The sequence below is a fragment of the Sinocyclocheilus rhinocerous genome, unplaced genomic scaffold, assembly GCF_001515625.1.
Source record: "Sinocyclocheilus rhinocerous isolate Xijiao unplaced genomic scaffold, SAMN03320098_v1.1 scaffold53, whole genome shotgun sequence".
In the NCBI taxonomy this organism is placed as follows: domain Eukaryota; kingdom Metazoa; phylum Chordata; class Actinopteri; order Cypriniformes; family Cyprinidae; genus Sinocyclocheilus; species Sinocyclocheilus rhinocerous.
The window spans coordinates 3417934-3435473 of record NW_015645538.1 but is presented as its reverse complement, the minus strand read 5'-3'; the positions used below and the strand labels follow the sequence as shown (position 1 = coordinate 3435473).

General features: G+C 36.2%; 1 protein-coding gene across 1 annotated transcript in view; it reads right to left on the bottom strand.

The window, feature by feature from the left end:
• LOC107706265 (copine-4) overlaps positions 1–15560 on the bottom strand; it is a 27793-nt gene extending 12233 nt beyond the window's left edge. The window contains exons 1-8 of the mRNA XM_016509935.1: positions 15379–15560; positions 12188–12378; positions 10403–10582; positions 8753–8824; positions 8587–8661; positions 8027–8110; positions 7857–7946; positions 1824–1922 (exon numbers count right to left, since the gene is read on the bottom strand). Coding sequence (XP_016365421.1) covers positions 1824–1922; positions 7857–7946; positions 8027–8110; positions 8587–8661; positions 8753–8824; positions 10403–10582; positions 12188–12358 — 771 coding nt within the window. The 5' untranslated portion in view covers positions 12359–12378; positions 15379–15560. The remainder of the gene's footprint in view (positions 1–1823; positions 1923–7856; positions 7947–8026; positions 8111–8586; positions 8662–8752; positions 8825–10402; positions 10583–12187; positions 12379–15378) is intronic.
• Positions 15561–17540: the final 1980 nt, after the last annotated feature.

Below are 17540 nucleotides of genomic sequence, written 5' to 3'. Positions count from 1 at the left end.
GTAGGGTTGGTGTAGGACAATAGAATATACGGTCAGTACAGTAGAAAAACCATTACGCCTATGGAGAGTCCCCACAAGGATAGCTGACCAGACATGTGTGTGTGTGTATGTGTGTGTGTTTTCAAGAAATTAATGATTTTATTAGCAAGGATGCATTAAATTGATCAAAAGTTACATTATAGACTTTTACTATATAAATCAAAGATTTTGCAGTTCTTTTGAATTTTTTATTCATCTAAATATGTCAAAAATATATAATTTTCACAAACATATTAAGTGGTACAAGTGGCACAAAACCATGTAGGTTTCAACACTGATAATAATAGTTTCTTGAGCACCAAATCAGCATATTTAAATAATTTCTGAAGAATCACACTAAAGACTGGAGTAATGGCTGCTGAAAATTCAGCTTTACCATCACAGGATACATTATCATTTTAAATAACATTTTAAAATATATTTTTACAAAAAAACTAATATTTCACAGTATTACCTTTTTTACTGTATTTTTGAGCAAATAAATGCAGCCTTGATGGCATAAGACAATTTTACTGACCCTAACCTGTGAACAGTAGTGTATATAAGAGCATAGAAGAGATTATTTAACAGAAGACATCATGGTTGGTGCCTCAGTCACCCAGTTCATCACTACAGTGCCCTAAACTGTCAAAACACACCACTGCAGTCATCCATCTGACACAGCACAAATACACATCACTCTCTCTCTCTCTCTCTCTCTCTCTCTCACATACGCTCTCTAGTTGCTGCTTTTTCTTTATTCTTTCTTCTTAGTTTATCCCTTTGTGTATCCGTTCACTCCCACAGTAACACTAATTATTCTCTCTGTCCCCCTGCAGGTAATATTGTGTCCATGCTGACAATAGATCAGAATTCTCTATAAAATCGAGGACAAAAAGAAGCTCAAAAGAAACACAGCGAGAGAGGCAAACAGACAGAATGATGACATGATGAATTCAGTGTCTGTTACAACACAGGCAGGATGAGTAGAGAATAGTAGATGAAAACTGAGAAAGTGAGACATAAAAAACGATAAAAAAGTAAGTGTTAGGCTTGTTTCACACCGCCTGCAAGAGAAAACGCAGCGGAACTGTAAGAGCTTCACACTGACTGAGCTTCCGCTGCATAACAGACATGAGGCTCTCCACAGAAAATAAAGAGATTCGTGGAATCTACAAGAAGAGCTGGAATGTAGAAAATATAATTGCGAAGGTATTCTAAGTGGACCACAGTGCTGCAGTGCTTTGTGTAAGTCTGTATCACAGAACTTAATCATTATCTAAAAACCCTTGAAGACCCATCAGGTTGGATAGGATGTGAACGGCGAAATTTTTACAAATGCTTCATGTGCTTAGAATTAAGACTCAAAGGTAAAATTTTGGCCTCATCAGACCACAGAATCTTCTTTGAATTTCCACAGCTGTTCACGTGCCCATGGGCAAGCTCCAGTCGAGATGTGATATTAGTTTTTATTAATGAAGGCTTTCTTCTTTGCACATATCCATAAGCTGTAGTTATGAAGTATGTATGCTATTGCTCTTACTCCATGTGCTTCAGGGTATATTCAGCGCTTCAAAAATGTTATAATGTCTTTGCCTTTTTTGAATTTTTTCCCCCCAAGAGTCTTGAAACTTAGTAGTGCTTCTAATGCAATGGGCATAATGCTATAAATGGGTATATTTCTGCATAATTAACAATTACAAAGGTGAACCAAGAGTACTTTGTGTTGATGAGAGTTGGAAATCTACATTTTGGAAGCAGGGTGTTTTCTGACTGTGTGTGTGTGTGTGTGTGTGTGTTTATACCTGCTTCCCATCCATGGCCGCCTTCATCTCCTTGAAAGTGGTTTGAAATTCTCCTATGAAGTCATGTTTGCCGTTTGAATCCCAGTCCCATACTGTACACTACAACAAGGAAAAAGACATTAAAACATTATATGTTTATGAATAAATTAAAACATAATAATTGCCTTTTGACACACTAAACCATCATTATCCTACATCTCTAATATGCTGAGCCATATGCTTAATGTAGTAAATAAATCTGTGAATAATTTCAGCTTTGTGCATGAAGGTGTGAGACTTCGGTCCCTAAAGAACTGTGATAAATATCCTGTGCTAAGTAGTTTTCTATAGCAGTACTAAAGGTCATATTGTCTTATATACACACACACACACACACACACACACACACACACATGTCTGGTCAGCTATCCTTGTGGGGAATCTCCATAGGCGTAATGGTTTTTCTACTGTACAGACCGTATATTCTATTGCCCTACACCAACCCTACTCCTAAACCTAGCCCTCACAGGAAACTTTTTAGATTTTCAAAAAACTTCATTCTGTATGATTTATAAGCTTTTGTACCCGTGGGGACCACAATTTAGGTCCCCACTGTGACACGAGTCCCCATGAGTCTGTGTGTAGTCAGGTTTAAGTCCCCACCAGGATATATAAACCAGTACACACACACACACACACATGCATACACACGGAAACATACACTGTCTGCATACAAAAACTCATGCAATAATTCTGCTTATGACGCACCTGCAAAAATTAAACACGTTTGTTTTTCTTACCACATTAGCAAATAGTTTTTTTTCTTGTTTTAATTTAAAATTAGTGAGACTGATACAAGGAAAAAAACTATTTTGCCAATAGCATGATATAAATAATTTTTTTATTACTTTAAACATAAGTCTTGTTATTATTATTCATTAGAAAAATATTTGTGTAGTATTTACTCACCCTCATATCCTTCTAAACCTGTATGAATTCCTGTACTGAGTTCAGAAGAAGATATTTAGAAGAATGTGGGTAACCAAACAGTTGACGGTAGCCACTGCGTTCCATACCATGGAAAAAAATACTATATAAGTCAATAGCTACCGTCAACTGTTTAGTTACCCACATTCTTCAGAATATCTTCTTTTGTGTTCAACAGAAGAAAGAAATTTATACTGGTTTGGAAAGACATGAGGGTGAGTAAATAATGACAGAATTTTCATTTTTGAGTGAACTATTCCTTTCTACACAACTCATACTCAAACATTTGTTTTAATCTTAGAGTTGCTTTAAGGAGCAACAAAAGCAGTGTCTCAGAAATGATAGATTGCCCATACAGTAAAAATGCACACAAAGTAAACACCAAACACCAAGCACTGAAATAATCAATAATGCCACAAGAGCAGGCAAAATGAAAACGGCATCAGCTTTTCTTGCTACAGTGAGACTGAAATGTCACAGTTCATTTAGAAGATCTTTTATCTAGTCGCTGCTGAATCTGGAACAAGCTGAGGAGTCTAAAGTTTCAAGAAGCAATAAAGGATTGTTAAGGCATTTACTAGTCATACAAATGTATAGACGAACTGCAGCAGGTCATCTTGTTATCATAACACGTCTTAAATTTTAATAGCTTGTGTCATGATGTTGATTTAAAGATTTAACACTCTCGTCAGTATGCTGGAGCGCGTGTGTATATGTGTCATTGTGAATGTGGGTGTGTGGCAGGAGTGGCAGGAAGACAGCACACTGTAGCATTGCTGTTAATGAATCATTGATGCCGAGACATAAGCGGGTGGTAATCAAAATTTGAAGGCCATTTAAAATATTAATACAGAGATGCTATGGTTGACTTTTCAGCTGTAGAAGCGAGAACCAGCAATAACTCAACACTCAAAACTCACACCTGCTTCTCTACTCCGTATAAAGTTTGGAAACCTCCCCAAAAAATGGATGAGGAGAGTGCAAAAAAAATATTTAATAAATAAAAAAATAAAATAAAATGAAAAAAATAAGCTCCTAAAAATTATTTAATGTTTTTTTTTAAATATATGATTAATTGACTTTAATAACAGGGCTATGTTGTGAATATGTATCTTTAATTATATGAACAATGAGTAAGTCAAACCAAACTATAATGGTTCCCAGTTCTTTTTGAATCACTCTAACAATATATACACTGAGAAAACTGCACACAAAGTTTTCCTAACTAGATTTTAAATTATAATTGCACAGTTTTTGTTGCTTTTGGGCCAGTTCCATCAATATTTGTCAAAGATTTCATGAAGTGCTGAAATGATAAATGGCCATATCAAAATCTGCATAAACACATTGTTTACCATGATGAGAAAATTAACATAACCCACTTACTGTAAGTTACCTCACAACTGTACTTTCCATAACTCTTTTCTCTCCTTCTAGAAAAATGTTATGACATAATTTGCATAAATGGGTTTATGCAATTGTATCATGCTATACAACAGATGGGGCTCAGATATGGATGAAAAAACAGAGAAATTTAACCCAGCAAAACAGCAGAGTGATTGTGAGCTCGCAACATAACATGAAGGTTTAACTGCCTTGTCTTATACAACTATATCTCACAACATGAATAAAACTGCAGTGGCTCCATAACTTAGTGAATCTGAATTCAATGTGCGTTTTCACTGCAGAGACATTGCTGTCCATGGTGCGTCGAGTGTAAAGAAGTCATGAATATTAAACAAACCAGTTCATGTTTATTCAGAGACATGTCACCTAAAATAACTGTTTCTGTCTGACTATAGATGTCCTTGACTGTCCAACATCACCTACAAATATTTGGACTATTATTTTGAGTATTTTAGATTGAAAATGTCTTTTAACCAGCTTTAAATGAACTTGTTGCACAACTGCTCATTCAGTCACTTAGTATAATTGCCAAAGGCTTAATTCAAAGTGGCTTGTTTCCAAGCATTTAAAGCATTAGTTAATTTGCTGAAAGAGGTGATTATTTTCAAGTGAAGCTGAGAGCAGCAAAGTAAAGTGCCAACATGGAGCTGATCAAGCGATTAAGCTCTCAACTAAACATATTCAGACATCAGCTCTTAATTTTGCTCTCTTTGTCTCTTTCTTGGCCCCTATCTTTCACTTTCTCTAAAATGTCACCTGCACAGTATGTGAATGTTTTAGAAAGGCTTTACTTCCAAACAGCTTTTGCACAGAATCTTAAGGTGGTGCGAAGACTAAATCTCATCTAAACTCTGTGCCGTTATGAGAATACAAAGAGAATCATCTTTAAAGACAGATTATTACGATACAGCTCTCCTATCCCCACTTCTGCATTGGCATACCAATGAGAATCTTACACCTGCAGTGCTCAGATCTGTATGTGTGTGTGAGACAGAGAGAAAGAAGAAAGAAAGGAGAAGGAAAGTAATACAATCTTAGGAGATTTCATGAGTGAATAAGCAAACACACACACACACACACACACACACACACAAACGTCCTGCTATTAAAAAGTAGTTAAAGGGTGGTACTACAACTACACAAACACTATATAAATGGAAAAAATCTTTCAATGCTGCACAGTTTCACTGAACAACTGCAATGTATCAACACCCTTTCATAAGTAATAAAGACCTAGAGTTTGAAATATTGGAGTTGTTTGAAAAAAAAAAGTGTTTTAAAAGTGTATTAATATAAGTCTGCTTTCAGTACAGTAACTTGTTTGTTTGCTTGTTTTTATTGCCATACCAGCATATATTGCTATTTTCGTGGCCATATCAATGTATTTTAAAAGTATTAACATAGAGTAGCAATGAAAAACAGCATCTGACAACCGACTCACATCATTATAATAAATATTATATAAGATTTTTCATTTCGATCTTTGATAAGAAAGAAAGATTATTCCTGGTCAAATGTTTTTGAAAAATTGCTCAGATTTTTGCAAAAATGCTCAGAATAGTTTGTGTTTTCATTTCAATAAATATACTTTGTTAATATGCATTTATTTAGCAATTTAATTTTAATATTTAATCTCACAAGTATAATATTAATTATTTTTATATATTTTTAAATGAAATTTATTCCTGTGATGGCGAAAAAGCCGTTATTCTTAATAATATGCCATGAACCATTTATTAATATATTAATATTGTTGTGGAAACTGTGATACATTCTTTTTAGGATTCTTTGATGAATAGAAAGTTTCGAAAGAACAGTATTTATTTGAAATACACTATTTGTAACAATGTAAAAAATGTAAATGTCACGTGTGATTAATTCAATGAATTTTTGCTTAATTGAATTAATATATTAATTTCTTTTGAGAAAAAAAGATCACTGACCCCAAACTTTGAACAGTAGTGTACATATCAACAAAAAATTTTCATTTGCTATGTTAAATACAGAAATATTATTATTAATTTAGACAACACGTCCATGGATAGTTTTTAATCATCATAATCATCATTTAATCATCTTACTTAGTAACGCATTACTGTAATTTGATTAATTTTTTTGTAACAGAGTAATTTAACGCGTTATAATTTTCAAAATAGTCATTAGAGTATAGTTACAAGCCGAGGTCTCAATACGTTACTGACGCGTTACATTGCTGACAGAATGCAGTGTTTTATAATCTAGAGATTGTAAAAAGGATGTAGCACATGCATTGTCGAGTCCAGTGCCAGTGGATTAGAGACCTGCTCCCGCGAGACCCGAAGCAACAGAGTGCGGCGCGGGACAAGACATGATAGGCGAGTGCAGAGACTCGTGTGTGTGCGAGGGATGCGGGAGAATAAAATGATTCACGAGACTCCCGCAAAATAGAAATATCTAAACCTAAAATATCCAAAACAAATAAATTGTTATTCATCTATTGCACAAAAGTTACATGAACTAATATAAAATATAAACGATTAACACGTGCAAGCGTATGCAGAGTTTCTATTTAGGCTATAACACGTGTTTGCAGCGTTGAGCAATGCAGTGCTGAAATTTGCGTGCTCATGAATCCTCTCATTATAACACACGAATTGTAGACATTATGAAAGATTCATTATGCATATATTTATTGTGTTATAACAGAGATTTGTGAGATTGCGATGAACTGAGATGTCTTTTAGAGATTATAAATGCAGCGCTCTTTGCTGGCATTCTGCCATGCCAAACCATGCACGCAGCAGCCGCTTGCTTTAGTTAAAATAACAGTGTTCTGTGAATGTTGATGCTTTAATAACAAATATTTATCGGGAGCGTGTATGCTGGGATTTCATAAATTTCATGGAGAAAAAAGTAATGTAACTAGTAATGTAACTAATTACTAATTACTTTTGAAATAAAGTAATCAGAACAGTAACATGATTACTTTTAAAATGAGTAATCAGTAATCAGTCATTTGATTACATTTTCACAGTAACTTGCCCAACACTGTTCATATCAACTACCCAAATAACCTTATTAAAAAGGATTTGAATGCCACAGCACATACAGTCTAATCTAATTTTCTGATCCCAAATCTGTCATATCTTTGAAAATAACAGGATGTCTTGCTCTCTGTAAAGCTCTATAGTGTTCTTTTTAACAACTGGACCCAAAGACAGAAAGTTCTCCAACCCACGATGACTGTGTGGGCTTGAATGGACTATATGGCTTTAACATCAATTTCTGTCGTTAGTTCCACCATGTCTGTTCTTCTCAGGAAGCTGTCAGGACCCTCCAAACAGCCGGGCTCCATTTACCCGCTCAGTAATTAGCTCACTATGAAAGATGTCAGCTGCAATGGTGAGGCAGAATGGATAGGACTGCCATTACATAAATCTGCCATGATGATTCTATTCTAATGTGACCAAATGGTCATGCTGAGACCAGAATAAAAAAAAACTACGCTGACATAAAAGCCTCATATGGAGTGTGCTCACATTGCTGCAGTATATATTTCAAAGAGATGATTCACTGCTTCATGTCAGGAATAACTCTCTAGTTATCATAATAGCATGCAAATGGTTAGGTTTTTGGTTTACAATAAATTTAGAGTGGATATAGTCAAAATATCTGTCTTACCTTTAACTCCCGCTCATGGTCTCCACTGCAGAGTGTGTTCAAAGAAACTTTGAATGATTTCCAGACAGGACTGAGATTGTTCATAATGGTCTGTAAGCAGAAAAATACCAGTTGACACATTTTTTTCAATATGTATTTCATATGCATTTGTGTGCAAACATCAATCTCACCTCTGTTCTGTGCACCAGTGATGCTGTGCCATCATCATTCACTCTGAAGATTTCCAGAAATGGATCCGACTTGCTAAAAAAGTCCTAAACAAAGAAAGAATCAAACTTATTCTTTTTTGTAAAGTAAATACAGCATCTACAAACATAAGTGTTCTGGAAGCTCTTTTGCAAATCAAAATCATTATTTTTGCGATTGCATTTGGTGGCGCTAGCGTTGCAGAAATTACACACTTGAGCTTTAATGAATTTTTGATTGATTCATACATCAATCCCAGGCACATTTATTGCGTAATGAATGGCCTGTCCAGCCTTTCTCTCATTTACAGACTATAACTGAATGCACATCGTTTCTTGTGTTTCTAAATAGTCCACTGTGTATTTAGACTCAAAGCTATCCTCATTTTTGTAATGAAAAATTTAAAAATAGCAGTATATTTTAATAAAATAGCAGATGATGCATTGCTCCATTTGAATTTTGGCTACTCATAAAACAGCAACGGTTTTTGTTTGCCTCAATATTGTTGCAAAGTGCCTGTTGAGCAATTATCGAGATGTCACACCTTGTCATCCAGTTTCTTGGCACTGAAGGCGAGCTCCACGTAATCATCATTCCCAGACAGCTCTTCAGCTGTGACCTGTGATTTCAAAGAAGTCATCGTTCAGGTTATGACAAAAGAGCACACATTTGCAGTGTGAATTAATTGGGGGTGAGATGTCTGTTCTTACTGTGATAGATGATTTGCCAGATGTGTTTCCTTGCTTCAGTAAAGCTTTGGACAGTTTTCTCTGTGATACAATCTATGAAAAAAGTGGAGTGAACATGAGGCAAACAGATACATGTATACAGACTGCAAACCCTAACAAACCTTAATATGAAAGACTTCTCCTTATAGATTTTGGTGTTTTATCTATATTTTAAATTACACATTGTGTTGTGTTTGAATATTCATAAATGTAACGTACAATGTTAAATTACCAGTACATTTGTCATTTTTCTAGTATTTTTGTCTTTCAGTGTAATCAAAATACATTTTTTGCTTTGTGCTCTTTTTTTAAAAACCATATTTGGCATCAGACTTATGGTATTTTATGCATCACAATGAAATGAATGCTTTTAATTAGTATTATTTAGAATTATTTATGAAGGATGCTTTTAATGCTTTGAGGTCATCAAAAATTATTTTAAAGTTTTAATGCCAACAAAGTTAAAATAAATTATATATAATTTTTTACATATATATGAATAACTTAATATATTACATTAATTTGGCGGCAGCAAGATATGCATTGCCACAAGGAAGCAGACATATTAGAAGTAATATGACACCTTTACAGCATCAAAATATTTTTTTCTATTATTTCAAGTGAGTTAATAAGCTAAGCCAAAGCTAAATGTAGAAGGTAAACCACATTCATGTGGGGAAGTCGTGGCCTAATGGTTAGAGAGTCGGGTTGCGAGTTCAAGTCTCAGGTCTGGCAGGAATTAGGTGGGGGGAGTGAATGTACAGTGCTCTCTTCCACCTTCAATACCACGACTGAGGTGCCCTTGAGCAAGGCACCGAACCCCCAACTGCTCCCCGGGCGCCGCAGCATAAATGGCTGCCCACTGCTCCGGGTGTGTGTTCACTGCTGTGTGTGTGCACTTAGGATGGGATAAATGCAGAGCACTAATTCCTAGTATGGGTAATCATACTTGGCCACATGTCATTTCACGTCACGTCACATTCACCAACAAGGCTATTTACACCTCCAAACCGCATAAACACATTTCATTACACCAAATACACAAAATAATGTTCTTTTTAGCAGCATCATATGACCCCTTTAAATGGTACCTACCTTGACCAATTATAGAAGAGTAAAAGAAATGCTGGAAACAAAATCCTTCCAAAATGTACTTATCTAGCATTTTCAACTCACAAAACCTTTCAAACCACATAATATACACTACTTGCCAAATGTAAGTGGTGAAAGCTAACTACGAAAATTGTTCTACAGCTTCTATTGGCTGTAGTTAGTTCTCACCACTGACTACTTATCAGTTTAACAGCCTGAAACAAAATAAGTGTCTGTTATTAGCATCCAAATTCTTCAGGTTCTCGCCCTCACATGAACTCTCCTTTCCTCAAGTCCTCTTTACCCTCTTATGTTCCTTTATATACCGCTGGTTGTAGCCTTGTTTTATTATAAACTAGATAAAAAGAGTTTGGAGTAATAGTCCCTCTGCCCACCAGGCACCTTCCTGCTCCAGTGAGCTCTCTGCTACCCTTTTGAATCCACACAATCCCTCTCATGTACTCATCCTCTCTCTCACGCACTCACTCCATTCACTAGCTTTCATCTTCCCTACTGCGCTTCTGTTAAGTGTGCATTCACCTGTCCAAGTGTGCACTCCATGGCACCCAGGAAATCAGCCTCTTTGAGTCCATTATGGTTGCTACTGATGTCATGCAGCTCAAAACGGAGGCGCTGCACTTCCTCAAAATAGTAGTCCACGGTGAAGACTTTGGAGAAAACCGGACTGATGCTGCTGCGAATCACCTCTGACCGGTCCACCTGGAACCAATCAGAACATGGCAACTGTCAGACTCCAGCGCTGCTGTTTTGATTTAATACACATTTCAGGATTTCTTCACAAATATTCACAAGTGATATATAATTTTGAATTTTAAAAAAATCAACATTTTGCATAAAGGCATTAAGCCTAAGATTTTTTTATTGCACTGTGAAATTATTTTCAGAATTATTAAGCACATTTATATTTCATTATTATTACAGTAATGCACTACTCCCATAATATATAGTAATTTTTATTGTATAGCAGTAAACATAGTATTTTAAAAATAAAATAAGCATAAATTAAAATCTAATAGTATCAGTAAAATAATCAAATTTGGTAAAATTATCAAATTGTAGCATATCAGTTTCAAGGGATAGTTTTGAATAATGTTTGTAGCATAACATTTTGGTTACCGTTGACTTCCATTGTACTTACAAAAAATGTAATTTTTCTCAAAAAATCTTCTTTTATGGTCCACAGAAGGAAGTAATTCATACAGGTTTGGAACAACATGACAGAAATTATGACATATTTGTCATTTTTTTGAGTGAAGTATCCCTTCAAATATTGTTTTTGCCATATGACAGTAACAAGAATATGAACATGAGACATTTGGTTGCTTTACAATAGTGGAGAAAAATGTAGCAAGAATGCGCTTAATTGTCTTGAGAAATGCAAGCCATCTTTACGGTTCTAAAAAACTTCTAAAAACCTAAAAGTCTTCTAAATATATATATATATATATATATATATATATATATATATATAAACATAACTGCCTATTTAAGTTAAATATGAGCAGGACATTTTCTTGACAGGTTTTGTGAGATTTTCCAGTCTGCTGGCCTTCTACCCACTTATACGGTTTCAAACACATCACTTTGTTTTTAACTTCAGTGCTCACAGCTGGAGTTCAAATGGCACTGCCTTATTAATTAGGAATCGTACCCTTAACCGTGCCAAGCAAAACCCCGGTATGCCAGAAACACCCGTTTTGTGCTGCAACTGAAACCTTTCACAGATACCTAGCAAAAACGAACAGGCCACTTCACTTGAATTTTTGCAGCACTGCACATCCTCGTCTTTGGTTTTATTAGCGAGGCACAAGACAGCGTGACAGAGCGCTTTCTGTGATCTAACGGCTCTGTTTTATATTGCTTTCACATCACAGCATAGACTACAGTCTCAGAACACTAATCAGCTGTTAACAGACATACACACAAGCATAAAAACACACAGTTCAATAAAGAGAGCCAGTTCTCATGCACTATATAAGTAGCTTCTGTTCAGTCCAGATTAGCGTTTGTGAAAGTATTATTATTGAAGTACAGTATGCTTGGAAACTTACAATAACACCAGAAGTTTGCTAAAAAAAAAACACTACATGCGTAGCAATTTCAAAGTGAGGAAAGGGAGTTTGTGATCGGAGGAGATATCTAGGGTATGACACACAAACAGATGTATGAAAACATCCATTGTAAACTGTTATAAAAAGTACCCATGATAGATTCTGTTTTTGCATAGGTAAAAATAAGATGTTCCTTCATGAAAACCATCATTCTGTTTGTGCTAGAGAAAACAAAACCTGAACATAAACACACCTCAAACCACTGTCCATGGGACTGCATCTTGAGGACAACACAGGGGTCAGGCTTGGACAGAGCATCTCTGTCAGATATTCCTTTACAGGCCACACGGAGCTCCACTTTTGTCAGACATGGGCTGTTGAAGAGGCCTAGCGTGGTGGCAGCAGACTCGTAGATGTTACTCATTTTGAGCTCCCACCTTCAAGCTGTGAAAAAAAAAATGTTTAGTTAAAACGTTAAAGCATGACATAGAACAGATATGAGATACACTACCATTCAAAAGTTCAAAAAGGGTCAGAAGGATATTGTTTTAAAGAAACTAATACTTCTAATTAGCAAGGATGCAATTCAATCAGTGACAGTAGAAACTTTTACATTGCAAAAAAAACAATGTATCATGGTTTCCACCAAAATCAGCAGCGCGACAAAAAAATGTATCCTGAGCACCAATTCACCAATGCAAAATTTTTACTGTATTTATATTTATATCTATTAAAAATCTATTCGTCAAAGAATCATGAAAAATAATGCATGATGGTTTCCACAAAAAATCTAAATGCAGCATTAATGACATGCTTTTCCAGCAATAACACAGACCTAATTTGACAAAATCCTAACTTTGATCACTTTTCAAAGACAAAATGTATTATAACAATGTTCTGAAGTTCTACATTGCAGCAAACATACTTGCTAAACTTGCAATCAGTCCAAAAAAGTGAGATGCAGTGCCTAACTTGCATGCACAATCACCAAACATGAATTGCATTAAACGTTATTTTAATATCTAATTATTTTAAATATCGTTTTTAATATATTATTATTTTACTATATTTATGTTTATTTGAATATGGCATCACAAAAACTTAAAGGCTGAGAGCAAGAGCGTGCTTTTTTATCAGTGCACCATCTCCATTCAAACAAAACTGCCCCACTTTTTGTTCGTTCACTCGACGGTTACCTTAAGAAGAGGTTTCTACCTCATCTGACCCTTAAGAAAATTCTTTCACTGGTGCAGTCTCATGGTTGATTCAGTTATATTAAATAACATGTTTGAACTTCACCAGTTATGTTCAGATGAAGCACGTTTTATAGGTTAGCTGACAACACATTTTTACACTGTAGTCTCTAGAGCAGGGGTGGGCAAACTTGGCCCTTCCAGGCCACTTTCCTACAGAGGTTAGCTCCAACCCTAATCAAACACACCTGAACCAGCTAATCATTGTCTTCAAGACTACTAGAAGGTTACAGGCAGGTGAGTCATGTCAGGGTTGGATCAAATCTCTACAGGAAAGTGGCCTGGAAGGGCCAAGTTTTCCCATCACTGCTCTAGAGGACGGCAGTCCTTGAAATAATTTGAATGAATTATGTTACACCTTTGAATAGACAAGTTCGAGCGCGATAAGTGTGTTGATTAAAACAGAAACTCTGTTTGTTAAGTCAGAGACACCGATAACGTTGCTTTATAATGAAATTGCTCTTCAGTCAGGCACCATGTGGAATGAGCTCAGCGTCGTCCCCGTGGGAGAGAAACGCTGACCCCAATACTCTGAGACCATACCACAGAGAACGTGCATCTCTGTGTGTTACTTAAATATTCATGCCCTCTGCTTCCTTTGAGTGCCACATTTTTGTTATCATTATTGTTATTTTTTAGAAAAAAGAGGCTGACGTGCAGTTACTGCCGGCTGAAACCCTTCAGAGCCTTCTAGCCCTGCAAGATGGACAAAACTATTGCTTGCAACCCCTAGGAGTTCTTACAGTAAGCAATCCTAAGTGTCACACTTTGGTGCAGCATTTTAATGCACCTGGCCAGATTAACTGAGGTGACTGCATGTGAATAGCAGGTGTTCACATACTGTACATGTACTGTTGTGCTCCCATGTATTTGCATTGCATGTCCTGAAACAATTCGGGAAAGCATGGAGTTTTCTGCAATATTATGAATAATCAAGTGCTCATGTGCAGTGTGCTGCTGGACAGCCTCATGTGGACCAATGGCCTAGTTTTCATGATGTTAATTTAAGGTATAGGTACATGGAAAACAAATGCAGATCTACCTATATTATGTAAATACATATATATTACATCAAAACCTTTACAAGCTCTCACCTCTTCACAGAAAATGTATTCTACACTCTAAAAAATGCTGGGTTAAATATAACCCAGCACTGGTTTATATTTAACCCAGCATTTTTTAGAGTGTAGGCTACCATAGCTAAATGAGCCCAATGAAGGAATCATCAATAATCATCAAAAGCAGTGAATCAATAGTCTATTGCCGAGGGCTGACCAAAACTTCAGACTACTTAGTAAACAAAGTGTCCAATGTGTGAAAGAAAGAAAAAATAGACAAATGGTTCAAGATGATAAAGAGATCATTTTATACATCTAGTAATTTATTATTTATTTATTTATTGTATTTTGTATTATTTAATTATTTACATTTTTTGGGGGGGTCATGGATATTCAGGATGTTTCCTTAGGGTTTCATATTGCTCTCATACATACACCTAATTTAAGCATAGTGATGTCACATGATAACAAAATGGCTTCCTGTACATTGGTTGCACCACACTGACTTTGATTTGCCAAACCAAAGTTTTTAATATCTTAATGATATTTTAAAACAAAATATACTCGCTTTAATGCAGGCTATATTACTGTAAACTACTTGCCATCATTTCCTTCTTCAATAATTTCTGTCTTTCAGTGCGGCTTCTTTCATGTTTTGTTTGTTTGTTTTTTACACTTTTTAGCTTCATATAAAATATCAGAATGGCTTTAATGTAGAAACTGAAGTCAATCACAGATAAGATCCATTCAGATGTTTGTACGGAACGCATTTTTGACATTTTTATTTTAATTACCCACACCAATTAAAATGATAAATATTAGATTAACCACTTACGATCTTGTAATCGATTGTGGAGTAGGCTACAGATAACATTAGAGTAACATTTACTATGCGCACAATCAGCCGTACCATAATGGGATTCAAAGAATACAAGTCCGAAATATTTTTTTTTTAAAACAGTGCTGACAGAGTAATATATCTTCTGTAGACATAAAATGTCAAATGTATCCATACATGTACTTATTTGGCCTCGTATGCACTGAACTGTGAGGTAAAATTGTTATTCTATCAGTGCGTAAAACATCAAATTCAGCTCGTTATAATATTTTGCTATTAAAGGGATAAAACTTACCCACTGTTTAAGTACAAGAACAAATCCCAAGCGACGCCAGAAAAAAAGTTCCTCAGAGTTAAGATCGTGCTGAGTGCAGGGTATGCACTGGACTCATTTTCCATCCGATTCCATGTCCAAATTGTCTACGGTGATATAAGCAGCTCCATCGGGTTTAGCGTTAAAGGTGATGGATAGTCCGACCCGCAGTCTCCTCTCTCAACATAAGAGCAGGGCAGGCGCGCGCACTCCACTTAACTTCACTGTTTAAATCCTCTGCTATGAGAGCTGGAGAGGAAGGACAGGGTGCGAACACTGTGTAACCCTGCACTCTGGCGGTTGATTCGGTAAATTACAATTGGTGTGAGATCTGGGGCCTCATTTATAACCGTTGCGTACGCACAAAACCTGCCCTGAAAGAGGCGTACGCCACTTCCTACGCAAAAGATGGGATTTATAAAAACAAACTTGACGGGAAAATTTGCGCACCTGCACGCAAACTCTGACCCATGCGTACGGACTCTGTTTTCATGTCGATATACACATTTACATTAAATATTCCACTCTCATTAATGGAGAAATTACATAACTGAAATTACATAAAGTCATTACACAGAAGTTAAACCAAAATTATATGAATTTAGACATAGCCTAGTGGATGCGCTTGATCACTTTTCCTGTTGTTTTAATGATAGCGAGGAGTGCTATGCTTACAATAATTCATCTTGAAATTAAACTGCAGATCACATGTTATGAGAAAATATTTTTTGTGAGAACAATTATCAATTATGCACACTTCGATATTATGGCAAACACTGCTGGATTTGGTGGTCGAACGGTCCATTGTCCGGTTTGAATAGGTCCAGTGATAATATACAACAGCAGCTGCACGTGTTGATGTCGTGTGAAGGCATCTCCACAACATTATGAAAAATCCAAAGCGACTTACAGTGCACTCAAGTTATACATCTTTTACCAGTGTGTGTGTACCTTGGGAATTGAACGCACGATCTTTTGCGCTGCTAACGTAATGCTCTAGCCTACCTCTGAGCCACATGAACACTATTTGCTAACAGTATTAGTATTTCACTAACAGTATTTACATCTGTTTCCACTAAAATAGTTAAAAGATGTTCACCTTATCAGCAAAACTGCATACATTTAATTTGATTTAGATTGTTTAAAGGAGTCATATGATGCGATTTCAAGTTTTCCTTTCTCGTTGGAGTGTTACAAGCTCTTGGTGCATAAAGAAGATCTGTAAAGTTGCAAAGACTAAAGTCTCAAATCCAAAGAGATATTCTTTATAAAAGTTAAGAGTCAGCCACACCTACCTAAAACGGCTCGTTCTAACACGCCCCCACATACCTACGTCACTATGTGGAAATATTAGCATAATGCCGCCCAAATGTGCACGCAAAGAAAGAAGGCTTGGTTTCAGGAACAGCAGTCGTGTTGATGCAGCCATGTCAGGGAGACACTGTGTTTCAGTACCAAAATAAGGCCTATCTCTTTCCATTAAAATATATAAACATGTATTGTATGTAATGTATTGTACCCTTAACTGCGTTAAACATGGTGTCACGTGGATGGAATGTGCATGGAAATGATATGCAGATGAGGTTATGCATAGTAAAACTAGGCATTGTAAGCTCCATATATGAGCAGTCGGGGTGGAGATGCACGTACGCACAATCTTACCCTGACTGGGATTTATAAAGGGATTTTTGCGCAGGTTCTGGCGTGTGCATGGTTTTATATATCTGAAAACTTTTGCGCGTACGCAAAATCTAGCTTTTGTGAGTATGTACACTTTTAGGATGAAATTTACGGAGAGTTTTATAAATGAGACCCCTGGTGAGCAGTGACTTGGTGGATGCGAGCATGGCATTAGCTAGTGGGGTAAAGGGTTGGAATGATTCCTGGGGCCCATGATGATTCCAGTGGGACTTAAGAATGATCCAGTATAATGAAATGTGCACTTTTTTATTTTGCAGCCTAGTCTGGCAGTCTTGCAAAAGTTTGCAGAAGTATTCAGTGCAGATGCAACTGTAGAAATAATCGATTTCTCAGTCAGCCATTATTAATTTATTCCGTGAGCAAAAGCACTCAATAACATGTACGTATTAGATCAAATGTGTCAAGTGATCTCAACATGTCTGCCCTCATGAGGTGACTCCATG